General features: G+C 54.3%; 1 protein-coding gene across 1 annotated transcript in view; it reads right to left on the bottom strand.

Annotated features, from left to right (window-relative positions):
* The window catches only part of LOC125448557 (protein capicua homolog), a 151,214-nt gene that overhangs the window by 106,145 nt on the left and 25,042 nt on the right, over positions 1-20,027 (bottom strand). The window contains 1 exon segment of the mRNA XM_059641414.1: positions 15,074-17,809. Within this exon segment, the coding sequence (XP_059497397.1) occupies positions 15,074-17,774 (2,701 nt within the window). The 5' untranslated portion in view covers positions 17,775-17,809.

Genomic DNA, 20,027 nt, shown 5'->3' with positions numbered 1-20,027 from the left:
CAGGGAGGCGCACACAGAGGCACAGAGAGACACAGGGAGGAGCACACAGCGGCACGGATAGACACAGGGAGGAGCACACAGAGGCACAGAGAGACACAGGGAGGAGCACACAGAGGCACAGAGAGAGAGAGAGAGAAAGAGACAGAGGCACACGCAGGCAGAGAAACAGAGACAGACAGACAGAGACAGAGAGAGAGAGGGAGACAGGGAGAGACAGAGAGAGAGAGACCACGGGAGGGAAACAGGTAGAGAGGCACAGAGAGAGAGAGGGAGAAGCACTCAAGTACAGAGTGAGAGAGAGAGACAGACAGACAGACAGAGAGGCACACCCAGACACAGAAACAGAGAGGGGGACACATGCAGGGACAAAGAGAGGGGGACACATGCAGGGGCAGAGAGAGAGCGCGAGACACGCAGGGGCAGAGAGCAAGGGGGACACACACGCAGGGACAGACAAACCATACAGACAGACACAGGCACAAAGAAAGAGACAGACATTTATACCAAAACAGAGACAAACATGACCGTGTGGGGGGAATGGAGACACAGACAGACAGACAGACTGAAATAAAGAGGGACAGAGATAGATAGACAGAAACAGACAAAGACGGAGACAGAAACATGAAAGAGACACAGAAAAGGCATGGAATTTCAAAAAAGCAACATTTATCCATCATTCAAACAGTAACTTAATACTTTGGTACATGGAATTTTGGGATCAAATGTGTCTGGAAAAGTGAATAATAATGATTTGGACATTCTTTTGGTCAGCAAGGGTCAGTGTGTCTTTGGGACCCATACTGACAGGGTGTGTGCTGTGTATGTGCACAATCCATTAACAGCGCGTGTGAGAGAGAGAGTGCGCGCGTGTTTGTGTGTGAGAGAGAGAGAGACAGTGTGTGTGTGAGAGAGAGAGAGAGAGAGAGAGACATATGAGAGAGTGAGAGAACGCGTGCGCGTGTGAGAGAGGGCGAGAGCGAGAGAGAGAGACCTGTACCCGTCAGAGAGAGAGAATGGGTGGCAATAAAATTTGTTTCAGATGAAAGTTGTGCTGTGTAATATGTTTAAAAGACAAAGATGGTGTTTAATCACCACACAGGGAGAAGAGGCTGAGTTTTCCAGAGAGGCAGCAATGACACAGAGCTGTCACCAGAAGGTGCTGTGTTCCTGCCTTGAGCTGACACTGTAGAACAAAACTGGGAACCTGGCTACAACTTACACTGTGAATCCCCAATGCCATCCCCAGCCCCAGGAGGCAATGCATCTGCAACCTCACCCCACTTCCCAGAGGGATCACACTCCGGTTGCCTCAACCCTGCTCCCCAGGGCCACCCTGTATTCCTACAACCTCCAGAACCCTCCCTGGGGAACAGGGCTGTGTGCACCGCTCTCAGTCATTGAGCTCAGTGCCTGGGGAGCCTGCAAAACCCTACAGCCTCTCCCTATCTCTGTAACCTCCTCCAGCCCCTACAACCCCTCCCTATCTCTGTAACCCCCTGCAGCCCCTACACCCCCTCCCTATCTCTGTAACCCCCTGCAGCCCCTACACCCCCTCCCTATCTCTGTAACCCCCTCCAGCCCCTACACCCCCTCCCTATCTCTGTAACCCCCTCCAAGCTGTGCAACCTTTTGAGTGCTCCTCCAATTCAGGTCTCTCTGATTTCAATCTGCAGCAGATTCCTTTGACTGCCTGGGGCCTGGAAAGCCGTCATCTCTCTTTCTCTACCGTTCCTTCAAAATAATGTCTGACTGAGCCTGGTTGGCCTGTTGTAACATCACTTTCACAATCTTAGTGTCTAGGCCTGTCTGTTATTGTAGCTATCAAGCAATTTGCAAAGCTTCACTGATACATTAGGGACATTTAAGTGACTCTTGGATAGGCACATGGAGGATAGTATAATGTAGGCCATGCAGGGTAGTTTGATCTTAGAGTAGGATCGTGGTTTGGCACAACATTGTGGGCTGAAGGGCCTGTACTGTGCTGTGTTCTGTGCTGTCAAGGCACAGCGGAGCAAACCTTCCACACTCCTTTCCCCAGTAGGTGCTGGACACATGCCAGCAGGGGGTTGGATGGCTGTAGGCTCATGCTATAAACACACACACACACACGCACATAGGACCAAGATTGTTTTTTACAATTCGATTCATAGAATCCCTACACCCCTCCCTATCTCTGTAACCCAGTATGGAAGTAGGCCATTTGGCCCATCAAGTCCATATCGGGTCCTCTGAAGAGCATCTCACACAGACCCACCGTAACCCTAACACCTCACATTTCCCATGGCTAACCCCCACAGCCTGCACATCCCTGCACACTACAGGCAATTCAGCATGGCCAATACACCCTAGCCTGCGCATCTTTGGACTGTGGGAGGAAACCGGAGCACCCGGAGGAAACCCACGCAGACACGGGGAGAATATGCCAACTCCACACAGACAGCTGCCCGAACCCAGGTCCCTGGCACTGTGAGGCAGCAGTGCTAACTACTGAGCCACCGTGCCACCCAAAACAGCAGTTCTGAAGCCAAATCATGAAAGAATGAATGGTTTATTTTGCGAGGAAAGGCTGAAGGGGTTTGGCCCAGCCCTGTGGCCATCAGAAAGATGGAGAGGTGATCCAGCGGTAGCATACAAGCTCACAAAAGAGTGGATGGACATAGAACATAGAACAGTACAACACAGCACAGTACAGGCCCTTCAGCCCACAAAGTTGTGCCAAACCTTTACCCTAATCCCAAGGGCTATCTAACCTCCACTCCAACATTATACTATCATCCACACGCCTAACTAATAGCTGCTTAAATGCCCCTAATGATGCCGACTCCACGACCCTCCCCAGCAATTCATTCCATGCCCTGACCACTCTGAGTTAAGAACCTACCTCTGACGTTTCCCCTGTATCTACCTCCACTCACTTTAAAACTATGTCCGCTCATAATAGCTACCTCCACCCTCGGAAAAAGTCTCTGGCTGTCCGCTCTATCTATACCTCTGACCATTTTGTACACCTCTATCAAGTCACCTCGCATCCTTCATCGTTCTAATGAGAAAAGTCCTCGCTCTCTCAACCTTTTCTTGTGAGGCCTTCCCTCCATTCCAGGCAACATCCTGGTAAATCTCCTCTGCACCTTTTCTAATGCCTCCACATCTTTCTTGTAGTGAGGCAACCAATAATGGACACAATAGCTGGAGCATTACTTCACGGCTCTTGAACTCAATCCCTCTATTAACGAAAACTAACACACTATATGCCTTCATAACAACTCTATCCACCTGGATGGCAGCTTTCAGGGAACTGTGGACATGAACCCCGAGATCCCTCTGCTAACATTGTATTCTGCTTTCGAGTTTGTCTTTCCAAAATGAAACACCTCACTAGAGTGGTATCATCACAGAGCAATTCACATGGTGGCCGTTTGGCCCACTGGCTGTGGATGACATGGACTGGTCAGGCAGAAGGGTCTGTTTCAGTGTTGTATGACTCTAAGCCATTCTGCTACATAGTCTACTGCACTGTCTGCCTTTGCAGCTCACAGCCCAACCTCCTCCTCAGTGCCTCAATTGAACCTGCACACTCCCCTACAGCACCCACCCAGTTAGGCTGCACGTCCATGCGCTGTGTGAGATACTCTCTCCTCATCTCACTTTCCCTTCTCCTCCCAATGATTTTCCAGCTGTGCACTCCCTCCTGATCCTTCCACAAGTGGGAACAGTTCCAGTCTCTGTGCCCACACGAGTGCTCCGGTTTCCTCCCACAGTCCAAAGATGTGCAGGCTGGGTTGGATTGGCCCATGCTAAATTTGAAAACATCTCCACCCAATCTCATTGCAGTCTCCCCTTCACTGGGCAGGACAGTCCCAGCTTCTCTGATCTATCTCGGAGCGGGAGTCTCTCCACCCTGTGGCTATTCTCCTGTCTAATGCCTACGAGTGGTGCCCAAAATGGGATGTGACGCTCCACTTGACGCCAAGCTAACCTCTTAAGATCAGCATCGCCTCCTTGAGCCTGTACTCCAGGCTCCTGTTGATAAAGCTGACAATAATGTATGCCTTATTAACCGCTGTTTGATCATTGTTGTGCCAACTTCAATGATGTGTGGGCACATGCACTCAGCTCCCTCTCTCAGGCACAGTCCTTTTTCATTTGACCTGACCTCTCCATGGTCTTTGTACCAAAGTGAACCACTTCACTCTCCTTTGCAACAAACTTCATCTGCCTCCTGTCCACCCACTTAGCACTGTCCTTTCTCAGGTTCAGCACTATCCCCCGCTCACCCTCCCCGTCCCAATTATCGCAGCTCCCATATCATTGATACGACCCAAAGATTCCGAACTTGTCCGTCCCAGACCAGGCTCTGGCTCGGTAATCTGCATCAGAAAGCGTTAAGTGGCCTCAGACTGACCACTAGAAAGCTTCCCTCCAAAGGCCAACACACCCAAAAGGAAATAAACACTCATCACTGTCCATCACTTACCCAAATTGCTACCGTCTCTCTTATTCCAGGGGTCTCTGGCTTTGCTGCCAACGTTGGCATGTGACTGTCTCTCCATACACACCCATCTCTCGCCCTCATCAGCCCTCCCTGCTCTTCGGAGAGAAGCTTTCAAAGACACAGGGAATTGGGGCACAGGGTCCTGAGGGAGAGGTTGCCTCAGTTCTCTGAAGGATCAGAGGGGGCACGGCTCGTACAAGATTGGCAAAAGGCGCAAACGCAAGGCGAGAAAAGTCTCTCCTCCCCAGCCAGGGGTGTGGAGGGCCCTGCTTGGAAATGTGGCAGAGGCAGGGTCAATCAAGAGGGAGCACCGGCTGATGATTTCAATCAAAACATCATGGGCGAGGATGCAGGGCTGGGGGATGGCGAGGAGAATGACGCAGACTCACAACACTCGCTCAGAGTCAGGACGGACAGGACAGGCCAGACAGCCTTGTGTCTGTGCTATGCAACATCAGAACAGTCTGTTAGCTTTCCCAAAACACCAAGGGAGCTCAGCTCCATTGGCCCTTGGCCCATATTGGCTTCCCTTAGTTAACCTGCACTTGCCCATATCTCAGAGCCATGGCCCCCAGGAACTGAAGACGCGGTTTCTATTTCAGTCAGGGACCCGTGCCAGGAAGAAAAGGATAAGATCTGCAGCTCTGCACCTCACCAACAGAATCCCTGCCACTATTTCCCAGGCCTCTCTGTCACAATACTGACAGTGTCAGCATTAACTGACTGTAAAACACAGCCAGGCTTGTTTCTGTTTGACCCCTCACATATTTTGAGGGGCATAGTTAAAGTGAACAGCAGGGCCTTTCCCCTAGGGTGAGGGAGTTCAAAACTTGGGGGGGGGCACATTTTTAAGAAAGAAGAAAGATTTAAAAGGGGACCTGAGGGGCAACTTTCTTTAAACAGAGTGGTTTGGGTTCGAATGAATGTCCAGACCCAAGTGGGGGATGCAGGTACAACATTTAAAAGCCATTCGGATAAGTACATGAATAGGAAAAGTTTGGAAGGATATGGGCCAGGAGCAGGCAGGTGGGACTGGTTTAATTTGGGAATGGTTGGACTGAAGGGACTGTTCCCACGTGCATGAATCTATGATGACATCTCTACAGTGTTTTATAATTCAGCTGTAGCACCTGAGCATAGGACACAATGGATAATGTAAACTTTATTGCTCTGAAATCCAATGACACACATTCTTTCTCTCATCCCTTTTTCACTCTGCGCAATGCCTGGAACACCAAATGCATGAGGATGAGTTCACTTGACATGACTTGCCCTCAACAAATCCACTCTGACTCTCTCTCTCTCTCTGCCCGTTGAAACACCATCCAAGTGAGTGGAAGCTTTCAGCCTGGTTACTGCATTGTGATCTCTCACCACCAACTGGCCTGCAGTTTGTAGCTTTAATCCTTCTGTCCCTTACGAACGATTTGCAATCTCCTGGTGCTACCTCCGGAGGGCAAGGGCAGATCCTGATATTTTGCAGATTGGGCAGCTCACTGATTTTCAGTACCGCTCCGCTTTTGCTTTTTTAAAAAGGGGGAACACCTCTCCCACTCCCTGCCACTTTCATTTTCTCCTGCATTCTGATAGATACTGTGCCAACAACAGCGTTTGCAGAGTCTGGCAAATGACAGGGCAAAGTTCACACTGAGGAATACTACGCTGCCCTCGGTCCCTGAGCCGCTCCTCCAACAACCCTGAGTAAGCTGTGAAAACGCTGGGGACGCTGGCTCAAAGTCAGGGGTCGCCCTACAGAAATTGAAAGGTGGAGAAATTAATTTCCATCAAGGGGGCGTTCAACAGTGTTCAGACTTCCCTTTCTGGGAGGTAAGCGGAGGCCACGGTGGGGAGGGGGGGTGCTGGTGGAGTCATTCGACATATTCGAGGCGGAGTTTGATTTGTTTTCTCAAATCAGCAAAGGCGTGGGGGAATTAGAGACCAGGCTGTAGCCAGGCTAGCCACAACTGTATTGAATGGCAGGGAACAGGTTTGAGGGACAGAATGGCCTACATTTTCCGTGTTCCACAACTGCGGCTAACCCTCGTCAGCAAAAGTCCTGACCTGCACCCCCGTCCAGAGCTGCTGGGGAAGTGGTGGCAGCGGGGTGGGGGGGGTGGTGGGGGTTAACTGCTGCGTACGTAAACAGATGACAGGGTCGGTGGGAACCTGGGGTAGCCAGCAGAGCTCAGGCACAGCCACACAATGAGAGAGTGCGTCAGATCGCACAAGAGTGGCGTAAAACGGCAGAGCATCGCTCACACACACACACACAAGCTGCCTGAGCACCAACAACACCGATATAAATAGAGAGCTTGACACCAGCAAGCCGTTACCCCTGGCGACCAGTTGCCAGGTAACCTCACTAAAGCGGCGACGGTTGCGGGGAGCAACATGGCTCCTGGTGATGCCGGGGTGGGGGCGGCACACAGGGTCCGAGTGCAGATCACCAGCACGAGGCTGATGTGCTGTCAGGGCAGACAGCAGAGCTCCACAACTAATGACACACTGCTGCCTGACCACACCGCACCTATCCCCCCGACCCTCACTCTATCCCCCCGACCCCCACTCTATCCCACTGCACCTATCCCCCCGACCCCCACTCTATCCCACTGCACCTATCCCCCCGACCCCCACTCTATCCCACTGCACCTATCCCCCCAACCCTCACTCTGTCCCACTGCACCTATCCCCCCGACCCTCACTCTGTCCCACTGCACCTATCCCCCCGACCCCACACCCTTTGAACTGACCAATACACACTCCTGATTGCTTCTGACCAACCGACATTGACACTTTTATGTAAAAGTATTATTGCCCGTTCAAAACCACCCCGTGTACAGCCCTGCCCACACACAACTGCCCCGCGTACAGCCCTGCCCACACACAACCGCCCCGCATACAGCCCTATAGTTACAACTGCCTGATAATCAGTGTCTCATATTCATACCTGGCCAGTACACAACCCTGTGTTTATAACTGATTGATACCTGTCTCCACATGTTCAGACCTGACTGACACACAGTCCCACATTGTTACACCTGACCTAGACTCAGGCCAGAGGTACATACTTGGCCAGTGTACAGACCCACGTGTTTATAACTGACTAATACACACAGCCCCACACATTCACGATTGATAGATAGACAAACTAGTGTGTTTGCAAGGGGCCAAGCACACACTCCCACACATTTAGAACTGATTGATATTCAGTTCTGTCTGACTTGAAGCTTAAAACAATGACCGTGAACTCAACGACAACTTGCATTCCTCTCAAATAAAACAAAGAGTTGTGGATGCTGGAGGTCTGAAACAAGAACAGAAACTGCTGGAGGAACACAACAGGTCTGGGCAATGTTTGTTGGAAGAAAACAGAGTTAACGTTCTGAACCAGTGACCCGAGAGAAGTGGAACTGAGTGATTAGACCAACATTATTAACATATTCCTGATTGCACGAGGTGGGTGTAAGGTACTGACCGAGAGGTCACCAGGCATACTAACCATGCAGAAACTGGGCCATGCTGGGGAATAAATAGGGAGAAATGAGCCCAAACACAGGGCAGGTTGGTCTCCTGGGGACACTAATCATCAAAGGAGCCAGAGGGCTTGAGGAGAAGGGATTTAAGGTGGTGTAAGCAGATTCAACAATAACTTTAAAAAGGGGGAATTGTAAAAATACTGAATGCCGACCATTACCCTCAGCTCCAGAGCCCATGCCAGCAGTGTCACCACTGTCAATGAGATGCCTACTCTCACACTAACATGTCAATGTAAGGACCCAGGTCCCTCATTGCTGCATCCTGACTGACTCTCCCAGCATGAGGGAGTGGAATGTGAATCATCGCTATGAACCCCCTCACCCGACTAATCCCATCCCATCCCAACCCAACCCATCGCATCCCAACGCAATCCAGCCCAACCCAACCGATCCCATCCCATCCCTCAGCTGATACCCTCCATTTCCCACCCCACTGCCAGTTGCTGGCAGGCTATTTGCCAATAATTTTCACCAGCCAGCCTCACCATGTCTCTCTCAATTCCCCACCATTGGCTCAAGGCATGTCAATCATTACCGCATTATGGCCAACTGCTACCCCCCCCCCCACCTACAACCCGGCTCACCCCCAATCTGCTTTGTAACAGGGGCATGGTCATTTCCGAATGCTCAACCCCCAGTGACTGAGGGTTTGGTGGAGAAGTTGACACAGAACCTCTGAGTGGCTATGTGTTAAATGAATAATGACCTTTGTGCGCTGCCCGGGAGATTGAGCACTCCATGGTCTGGGTCCGTGAAATCGAGAACACGAGATTGGACAACGGTCAGGAGGAGCTGTGAGTGACTCGACAGGCCCTGGGGCTGGGAGGCAAGAACAGGCAGATTCCACTACTGTTACTCAGCTTGGTTCCAAACAAAACCTGCAGCCAGATGGTGGAATTTCACCACGTGCACTAGCTTGTCACCAGGCTCAGTTACTTATCACCAACTCACACAGCAGTCTGCACACCATTCCTGGCCTGCTGAGTTACACTGCATCGCCTACAGCCTGTCATCATCCTGCTGACATCCTATTTCCAGCAGGTATATTCAAACCATCTTGGGAAATTCATTACCCGATTAAACCCCTCATTTAGAGTTCAGCCTGTTACTCATTCCCAGCTGCTATTTCCAAATACTACAGCCCACTCCCCAGCCTCTCAATTAACTGCAAGCTTGTGATTACTCCCAGGGATGTCTCAGCGAACGCCCTCCCAGTTAATGAGGTCAAAAGGCAATCATTGAGGGTTTTATTAAACTCGATGCCGGGAAACGGACAAAGGAACTGATTAAATTATTCTGACCTCAATCTGACTAACCACAGGAAACACACTGCAAAAAATAAAAAAAAATCCCCTCTCACGGGCTGCTTTTAACATCTGACCGGAAACGGTATGGGCACCGTGCCCACATGAGCAGACTTTGACCCCGATCCAAGCTGAGCTGGCAAAAAACTCATCTCCCCACCAGTAACCCCAGTTTGCCAACCTCAGCCCAGCTCCTTCACGGTGTCCCCCCATCCCTTCCCGTGGGGAGGGAGAGAGCCGATCTCCGTCTGTGGCTCACACCTTGACAGCCCTGGCAAGTGCCTGTCCTCATCCCTTTGTATTGGGAGGGCAGCCGCTTCTGCCATCCTGTCGAGTGGTGCGTCCCAGACCATGACAACTCACGGGCTTGCCAGTTCCGGCTGTTTTTTTTAATTTGCAAGTTATCTTCAAGGTGCACCCTCTGCTCGCTGATCTTCCTGCCTCTGGTGTCAAAAAGAGAGAGCAACCCCTGTTTGGTTGGCACCACATCCACTCCCCCCACCACCAATACTGAGTACTGGCAGTAGGCACCATCTACAAGGTGCGCTGCAACAGTCCTTCAGCAGCACCTTCCTAATGCACAAACTGTATCAGCTCGATGGACGAGGGCACTAGGCATGTGGGAACACTACAGCTGGCAAACTGCCCTCTGAGCCACAAAGCATGCCAACTCGGAATTGTGTGCAAAGTGCTGGAGAAACTCAGCAGCTTTGGCAGGATCTGTGGGAAGAGAAAAAGAGGATGTTACCTAGAATGGTGACGAAACGTCTGAAAACTAACTTTCCAGCTCAGCGAGCAAACTCACATCCAGAACCTCAACCCGAGCTACAAATCTTCTCAAAACTCACTAGGAGAAACAGACTTTAGAGTTGAAACATCAACTCGGAGTCTCTCTCCACAGGCGCTGCTGGACTTCCTGAGTTTCTCCAGCACTCTGCCTTTTTAATTTCACTTCTCCAACATCTGCAATACTTTGCTGCCATTGAGAATTTGGGCTGCTTGCAAGTCAGAGGCAGGCATCTCGTGTAGGGACTTACAACGCAGATGTCGGCGAGCAGAGCAGTCGGTGAGTGTCTTTTTCCAGTGATTTTCCACGTAAAGATGCATTGCTGCACTGAGGCAAGGAATGTTCGGATGTGACACCCCGCAGAGACACAAAGGCAGGCAGGCATGTGCACACAAGCACACACACACACACACACACACACACACACACACACACAAACACACACACACACACACACACGCAGCCTGCAAGCAGCCATGCAAACAGACACAGAGACACACACGGTACAGTCGGGTGTGCAATATGAGGGGGGAGCGGATAGTGATCTGCACAGAGTGAGTGGGGGGGCGGACGGCAGGGTGCATAGAGTGATGGGGTGAGTGGGTAGGGGAGTACACAGCGTGACAGGATAGGGGGACTGGGTAGCAGGATACACAGACTGACAGGGCAGTGGGAGTGGGTATTGGGGTGCACAGAGTGATACTGCAGGGGGGAGTAGATAGAGGGGTACACAGTGATTGGGGAACAGGGTACGGGGATACACACAGTGATGGGGGGGTCAGTGGGTATAGAGGTACACGCAGTGATGGGGGGGTCAGTGGGTATTGGGGTACACACAGTGATGGGGGGGTCAGTGGGTATTGGGGTACACACAGTGATGGGGGGGTCAGTGGGTATTGGGGTACACACAGTGATGGGGGGGTCAGTGGGTATAGAGGTACACACAGTGATGGGGGGGTCAGTGGGTATTGGGGTACACACAGTGATGGGGGGGTCAGTGGGTATTGGGGTACACACAGTGATGGGGGGGGGTCAGTGGGTATAGAGGTACACACAGTGATGGGGGGGTCAGTGGGTATTGGGGTACACACAGTGATGGGGGGGGTCAGTGGGTATTGGGGTACACACAGTGATGGGGGGGTCAGTGGGTATAGAGGTACACACAGTGATGGGGGGGTCAGTGGGTATTGGGGTACACACAGTGATGGGGGGGTCAGTGGGTATTGGGGTACACACAGTGATGGGGGGTCAGTGGGTATTGGGGTACACACAGTGATGGGGGGTTCAGTGGGTATTGGGGTACACACAGTGATGGGGGGGTCAGTGGGTATTGGGGTACACACAGTGATGGGGGGTCAGTGGGTATTGGGGTACACACAGTGATGGGGGGGTCAGTGGGTATTGGGGTACACACAGTGATGGGGGGGTCAGTGGGTATTGGGGTACACACAGTGATGGGGGGGTCAGTGGGTAGCGGGGCACACACAGTGATGGGGGGGTCAGTGGGTAGCGGGGCACACACAGTGATGGGGGGGTCAGTGGGTATAGAGGTACACACAGTGATGGGGGGTCAGTGGGTATTGGGGTACACACAGTGATGGGGGGGTCAGTGGGTAGCGGGGCACACGCAGTGATGGGGGGGTCAGTGGGTAGCGGGGCACACGCAGTGATGGGGGGTCAGTGGGTAGCGGGGCACACGCAGTGATGGGGGGGTCAGTGGGTAGCGGGGCACACGCAGTGATGGGGGGGGTCAGTGGGTAGCGGGGCACACGCAGTGATGGGGGGGGTCAGTGGGTAGCGGGGCACACCGAGTGATCATTGAGTGGAGGTTGAGATAATTTTGTTGTTGCTCTCTCAGGGAGTGAGAGCACTGACTGGTCTCGAAGTATTAAAGTGAGGGCAATGCTGCGTAAACACAGCAGAGAAACAAATGGGAGGATGTTGTGAAAGGATGAGATAAAGAGCGCCTGGGGAGCAGGTTTGTGCAGTGACTGAATGCCAGGACAGACCATTTGGAACAAGCTTAAGCCCAATCATTTAGACAGGCGTGGCTGACTTGGATTCTCTCATCCCACATTACCACGAGCTTCCTGGAACCCATGCCCAGTAAATTCTGTTTGGATTTGTACAATTGACCGTCCAGCGTTGCTGTGTTTTCTTTGAGAGGAGTGTGTTCCAGATTTCCATTCCAATTTTATCGGATCAGCGCGCTTTGGTATCCTCCTGACTGATCTCAAAAGGTTGTGCGAGGGGGGACAAACCTCGCTTAGCAATTGCCAGGCCCCATCAGAGCTGTACAGCATGCAAACAGATCCTTCAGCCCAACTCGTCCATGACAACCCAGATATCCTGCATTAATCGAGTCCCATTTGCCAGCATTTGGCCCATATCCCTCTCATCCCTTCCTATTCGTATCCCTGCCTAGATGCGTTTTAAATGCTGTAATTGTACCAGCCCCCACCACTTCCTCTGGCCGCTCATTCCATACACACACCACCCTCTGCCTGAAAAAGCTGCCCCTCAGGTCCCTTTTAAATCTTTGCCCTCTCACCTTAAACCTCTGGTTTTGGACATCCCCACCATGAAGAAAAGGCCTTGTCTATTCAACCTAGCCATGGCCCTCATAATTCCATACACCTCCATAAAGTCATCCCTCTGACGCTCCCGGGAAAATAGCCCCATCCTTTTCAGCCTTTCCCTGTAGCTCAAACCCGCCCACTCCAGCAACATCCTTGTAAGTTGTCCTGAACCCTTGCAAAGTTTAACAACATCCTTCCTAGCGCATGGAGACCAGACTTGCCCTGCTATTGGAAGAATACTATTGAATTGGAGGGGTTTCAGGAAAGATCTACCTACAAGGATGTTGAGCCATAGGGAGAGGCTGAATAGGGTGGGGCTATTTTCCCTGGAGCGTCGGAGGCCAAGGGGTGACATAATAGAGATTTATAAAATCATGAGGGGCATGGATAGGGTGAATAGACAAGGTCTTTATCCCAGCGTGGGGGAGTTTAAAACTAGGGGGGAATAGTTTTAAGGTGAGAAGAGAGATTAGAAAAGGAACTGAGGGGCAACCTTTCCACGCAAAGGGTGGTGTGTGTATGGAGTGAGCTGCCAGAGGAAGTGATAGAGGCTGGTACAGTCACAACATTTAAAAGGCATTTGGGCACGTAAATGGATAGGGAAGGTTTACAGGGATATGGGCAAATGGGACTGGTTTAGTTTGGGAAACCTGGTCAGAATGGACGAGTTGGGCTCTATGAATGCAGTGGTCCAATGTTCTGTACAGCCACAACATGACCCTCCCAACTCCCAGACTCAATGCACTGACCAATAGGCAAGCGTACCGAACACCTTCCTCAGCGCCCTGTCTACCCACAACTCCACTTTCAAGAAACTGAGAACCTGCGCTCCCCAGGGCTTTCCCATTAGGTGTATAAGTCCTGCCCTGATTTGCCTTTCCAAAATGCAACAGCTGTCCTCCAGCTACAAGACACAACTCAGGAGTGTGTACGGATGGCTGGAGTGGCAGCAATACAGAAGGGGCTCAGCGCCATCCAAGACAGAGTGGCATCCTAGCCGACACAAAGGCCCAGCGCCAGCACAGTGCGTTACCTACAAGGCGAGAAACAAAGTACAGCAGATGCTGGAGCTCAGAGACAAGGACAGAAAGTGCTGGAGAATCTCAGGCAGCCTGGCAGCACGTGCTGAAGGTGAAAAGCGAACAGTTTTAACATTTTGATCTCAGTGGCCCTTTGCCAAGCATGATGAACAGGCGGTTGGTGGGTCACAGGGCTCAAAACATCAACTCTGTTTGTATCTGCACAGATACTGCCAGACCTGCTGAGTTTCTCCAGTGCTCTCTGCAAGCTGCAACACACCCAGGATCCTCAGGCAGCACCTTCCAAACCCACAACCACTTCCATCCAGAAGAACAAAGGCAGCAGATACATGGGAACACCATCCCTCAAGTCGCTCACCATCCTTACTCAGAAATTCATCGCTTTCCCTTCAGGGACACTGGGTCAAAATCGTGGAATTCCCTCCGTCAGGGACACCACTCCTCAAGGAGTGGTTCAAAGCAGCAGCTTCTCTGGGACAATTAGGGATGGAACAACAAACTTTGGACTAGCCAGTGATGGCAACACAAGACTGGTCAGTTCTGAGGAAGGGCCACCAGACCCAAAACGTTAACTCTGCTTTCTCTCTCCACTGATGCTGCCGGACCCACCGAGTTTCTCCAGCAATTTAATGTCCTGTTTCTAGTCTGCCAAGAATTCATAACTCGACTCTTGCTAAGAAATCTCAAAACCGTTTTGTTTTAGGATGGGGGTGGCAAGATTTAAGGGGTCAGTTCTCTCCAAGGGTGGTGAACCTGACTGGAATTCACTGCCCCCAGAGTGAAATGAAGGGAGTCGCGATAGTATCGCGAGAAAGAGGACAGGCAGGATGAAAGAGTTGAGTTTAGGCAGGGATGTGATGGATTCAATGGTGCAGGAGGACAAAGGGGGCCGAATGGCCCACTTCTGCTCTTAATTCTCAAGTCGGAAGCCCCACACAGACTCCCACCGAACTCTCGCATTTTCTGCCACTTTACTTTTGTTGACAGCTCACTCACAAATTTCAGTGATCAGGGGATGCTAACCCCCACATCGCGTCAGCAACCGTGAGACAGAGAGGAGGGTCGGGGAGCGTGGGGGACGGCGGGGCACGGGGGAGCACGGGGGTCGGGGAGCGCGAGAGACAGAGAGTGTGTGAGACATACAGAGAATCAGGGATAGACAGTGTGAGAGAGAGACAGAGAGAAAGTGTGTGTGTGCGCGCGCGAGAGAGAGAGAGAGAGAGAGAGGCAGACCGAGAGAGAGCGCGAGTGAGAGCGAAGAGAGAGAGAGAGCGAAGACAGTGAAGAGAAAGAGAGAGAGAGAGAGACGAGAGAGGATGTTGAACAGTTATGTACCTGTTCCGGGGCGCGCCATGATGATCTCCTTCTTCGGGGCCGGGTGCTGGAACTCTCCGAGGGGCGACGGCACGATAACGGGCAAAAGGGCAGCTGGCGACGGGTGGCAGGCCACTGGCTGGATAGGAGGATCCTGGCGGGCAGGAGTCAGGGCGGCAGCTGCTGCGCCGAGCCCGCCAGCTGGTGGACCAGGGGAGGCAGCACGGGCCATGCGGTTGGCATTGATGGGCACGGGGGCCTGCAGGGGAGCCTTGCCGCCGGCCGGGTGCCGGTAGTGATCTTTGGTGGAACCCTTGTTCACCCTGGGGCTGCCCCCCCCACCACCTCCTCCAGCCACCCCCAAAGCCCTCTCGGTGAAGCGGGTTGGCAGCAGAGGCACATCGGGGTTACGGACGATGACCGGCGAGTCACGCTGGGCGGCAGGGACTCGGCGCACGGAGGGGTCGGAGGTCACGGCAGCGGGCGGGCTCAGCAGGAGCAGCGGCGGTGGCGGTGGCGGGGAGGCCTGGCGGGAGCGGGGAAAGTGCCCGGCAGGGGGAGAGGTAGCCTGGAAGGTGCCGGGGGCAGAGGGGGCACCCGTCTCTCCCACCTCGCCCTTGTGGTAGTCACTGGAGGCGGAGTGCGGCGGCTGAGGGGTGGCCCCGTGCCCCCAGTCGGGCTTGGCTTTGCCCTTGCCTGGGCTCATGGGCACGGTGAAGGTCAGGCTGGTTTGGAAGATGGGCTGGATGCCCGAGGAGTGGCGCTCTCTCAGCGGAGGGTGGTGGGGGTGGTGGTGAGGGTGGGAGGGGGTGCCGTGCCCCAGCTCGGGGGTCAGCGACCCCAGCTTGGGAGTGCTGGCGTGCCGGTGACGGGACGAGGAGACAGACGAGGCGCAGGAGGAGGAGGAGGAGGAGGAGGACGAGGACGAAGAGGAGGGAGGGAGGGCAGCGGGGCCAGGGCCCGGGCACCCAGCTCCTCCCCCCGCACCGCGCTGCAGGACGGGGGAGGCTGTAATGGGGCTGAAGCTGGCGGGCCGGAAGCCAAAGAGGGGCGAGGGTGACGGGGAGGGGGCAGGGGAGAAGGGCGACTGGTTGGAGACGGGCGAGAACCCCGGCGTCCCCGAACGGGAGCTGCCCAGTGACACCAGCATGTTAGCGGCGTCGCACTCGTCCGAGTTGAAGCTGGAGAGGTCGGAGGCCGGGGCGGCGGGGGCGGTGGTGGGCAGCCTGGGGTGGGAGTCGGCGCGGGCGCTGCTGGCCTCGCTGTCCCGGGACGTCTCATCCCAGTCGAACTCCGAGCTGCCCTCCCTCAGGCCACTGGCCCGCCCGTCTGAGCCCGCCATGCACCCCCCTCCACCCTCCAGCTCCTTGGTGCGCATGGAGAGGTGGCGTGAGCAGTAACCGCGACGCTGAGACTCCTTCATACAGCCATCGCGAGAGCAAAGCCGCCTCCACTGCTTACCATTAAACTTCTTGCGGATCCCGTTGGGGGTGCACACAACATCCCCCTTCTTGTATTTCTGCTGGGCCGCTGCTGCCGCACCCACGGGGGCCAGGGGTGTGCGGGAGCGGGGACCCGGGGTCAGACGACTGTCCAGGGAGGCGCTGGTGCTTCCCCCCTCCGGGGCGCTGCCCGACCCCCCACCCCCTGCCACTTGCTGCTGGTGCTGTCCAATGCCCAGGCTCAGGGTTAACACCTCGGTGTCCTCCGGCTGGCGAGTGGGCACGGGAGTGGGCGAGGGGGGCCCCCCGCTACCGTCGGGCCAGGAGGGCCCACGGGCAGGGAGCCTCAGGTCCTCCAGGGACACCCAGGCGCCCTCCCGGTCATCGAAGAGTACGCGGTAAGGGGCGGCTCCGCCGCGCCCGATCTCCGTCACCGTTCCGTGCCGGAAGGGGGAGGGGCGGGGGCCGGGGTAGCGGACACAGACCCGGGAACCGGGGGTCAGGGAGGAGGCAGGGGGAGGGGCACCGGCCTCGGGGCAGGCCCAGGAGCCCCCTCGGTAGGTGGAGGTAGTGGTGGAGATGGTGGTGGAGGATGGCCGGTCCGAGTTGTTGGGCGGAGGGTCTGGGTCACGGCATCGCCGTCGGCAGTGCCGCTGCGAGGCAGGGCGCTGCGCCTGGAGGCACTGGGACAGGCCGCCCCCCTCACCATCGCCCTCCTCCTCCTCCTCGCCATCAGCAGAGTGCTCGCTCGCCGTCTCTGTGCCAGAGGAGCTGGCACCGGCACCGGGGTCTTCTGCCGGGTCGGCAGGACACCCCAAGGGCTGCTCTCCCTCTCCATCCCCCTCCTCCTCTGCCGGCCCCTTGGGGACAGCAGGGGTGGGGTTGGCCGGTGGGGCTGTGCCGGGCCCCACCGAACCCTCGCTGCCGTTGCTGCTGGAGTCGTCCCGCCCGTCAGTGCCCGTCAGCTCCTCTGCCGGTTTCTTGCGGGGGGCCCGCGACTTGAAGGTGGCGGTCTTGCGGCTGGAGACCGCCCCGTCGGCCCTGCCTGCCTCCCCGGCCACCCGGCTCTCTCCCTGGGCCGGGACATCCCCTCCCTCGGGGGTGGCCCTGGCGCGGCCCTCCTGCCTGCCCTGGCCCGCTCTCCTCGCTGGCGCAGTGCCCGGTGTCTCGGCCAGCTGTTCCCCGTTCCTGCGTTTCATGCCCCTATGCCGCCCGGCCGGGGGAGACCTGCTGCTGCCGCCTGAGGGGCTGGTGGGGGCCGGTTTCCTGGCGGACTTCATCGTTCATCGTAAGGTGGTCCTCCACCCTTGGGGCGCTGGGTATGGGGGTGGGGGGGGGGGCGGTGAGCAGAAAGAAAAGAGAAACAGAGTCAGTAAGTCTCAGGACACCCGCTTCCAACCGCCAACACTAGCCCCCGCCCCCATCTTCTCCTCCCACCACACTCCGCCAAACTTAGCAACCCACCCCACCCCTACTCACCATTTCAACTCACCCTCCCATTCCCTGGATGACATGTCCATCCTGGGCCTCCTGCCCAGTGCTTCCCTCACCCTCTTCCTGCACACACCCTCCTACCAGAAGCAGGAGCTGGTACCAACCCAGAAATAAGAGCCCAAGGGGGGGGCCCCTGCGCATCCGTAACTCCTGCTGAGCTCGAAGCCCATCAAAAAAACAACAGCTGGCTCTCCCTGGTTAAAAACAAAACCCGAAACAGCGTGTGGATGCCGTGGACCAGGAATGAGAGCCAAAGTCGCTGGAAAAGCTCAGCAGGTCTGGCAGCTTCCGCAAAGAGAAAGATCAGAGTTTAATGTTTCAGGTCCGGTGACCCTACCCTCAGAAATGACTGTAGCTGGGCAAACAGCCATTCGCATGCAGAAAGTAGGTGGTGGGGCGTGTGGCTCTCTCCTGTCTCTGAGGATTGACTGTAGTGACCAGATCAACCCCCACTTCCCCAATCACCAGCATCAAAAGCTGGGGGTGGATATTGGGAGGAGTTTAATAGTGTTGGGCAGAAACGGAAGGTAACCATTCAGTCCTGCTCAATCCATTACACTGGGACAGGAGGCCATTCAGCTCCCCCCAGAACCTGTTACACACAGTCACACAAGAATTAGATACAGGCCCTTTCAGTTCCTTGAGCCTGTTCCACAGCGAACAGGAGCAGACCATTCAAATCTTTAAATCTGACCTGAATACCACCATTCATCTCCCTCTGTCCCTTTCCCTCAATACCTCGAACAGTACAAAAAACTTCACACACGAGTTATGGAGTAGCTGGCACTTTCCAGCAACATGGTAGACTTCCAAAAGCCCTTCGCCAGATGAGCTGCCTTGTGTTTGGCTCAGCTTTGAAGGTTCAACGCTAGCCCACCACCACCTTCTCAACAAACAGAAAGCACTTGGTCTGAACCAATGATAACGCAGTGCGGAGCTGGAGGAACACAGCAGGCCAGGCAGCTTCAGACGGGCAGGAAAGCTGACATTGCAGGTCAGGACCCTTCTTCAGAAATGGGGGAAGAGGGTTAGAGAGCTCAGAAATAAACAGAGAGAGGAGGCGGGGTGCTGGGAAAGTAGGTGGGATGGTGATAGGTGAGTGCAGGTAGGCAGTGGTCAGTGAATTGGGAGGGGCAGATAGGTGGGAGAGGAGGTGGACAGGTTGTGTCAGGTCAAGGAGGCGGCAATGAGAGGGTGGGTTGGCCTTGGGATGAGGTTGGTGGCGGGGGGGGGGGGGGGGATTTTGAAGCCGGTAAAGTCCACATTGAGACCATCGGGCTGTAGGCTCCTAAGGTAGAATATGAGATGCTGGTCCTCCAGTTTCCGGGTGGCATCGTCATGACACTGGAGGAGGCCCAGATTGGACATGTCCCCCAGGGAGTGGGAGGGGGAGGGGAATTTGAAGTGGTTTGCGCCTGGGAGGTGTTGTCATTTATCACAAACAAAGCGGTCTCTGAATCTCATCTGGACCAACGCTCTTGCGTTCTGTAATAATTGTCAATTTCTTGATTAAATCAGCCCTTTATCTTCTCCACTCGACAGCATACAAGCTCAGTCTGTGCACCTCATCCTCACAAATTAAGCCTCTCCCACCTGGTACCATGACGTGGAAATGGTGTTTCAGCATACTGCTAAATGCCTTCTATACCCACCTTATAGGGGCCCAGAGGGCAGCGTATACAAAAGAAATTGAGAAGATTGTTGAAAACAGATCATAAGAACTAGCAGCAGGAGTAGACCATTCAGCCCCTTTGAGCCCTGCTTTAACACTATCACGGCTGATTGTATCTCGGCCTCACCTTCACTTTCCTGCTCGTTCAACTCATTATGAATTAAAAATCTGTCTATATCCTCCTTGATTTTACTCAAATGTCCCAGCATCCACCCACTCAGAAATAGTGAATTCCACAGATTCACCACCCATTGAGAGAAGTTATTTTGTTGCCCTTCAGCATTGTGAATACCGTAGCTCGACCTCCCCGTGTTCTTCGAAACTCAACACACTGCAGGCCTAAGCTGCTCGAACTCTCTTCATAAGA

This window comes from Stegostoma tigrinum, chromosome 41, assembly GCF_030684315.1.
Source record: "Stegostoma tigrinum isolate sSteTig4 chromosome 41, sSteTig4.hap1, whole genome shotgun sequence".
Classification (NCBI taxonomy): Eukaryota; Metazoa; Chordata; class Chondrichthyes; order Orectolobiformes; family Stegostomatidae; genus Stegostoma; species Stegostoma tigrinum.
This window is presented reverse-complemented; position numbering and strand designations above follow the sequence as displayed.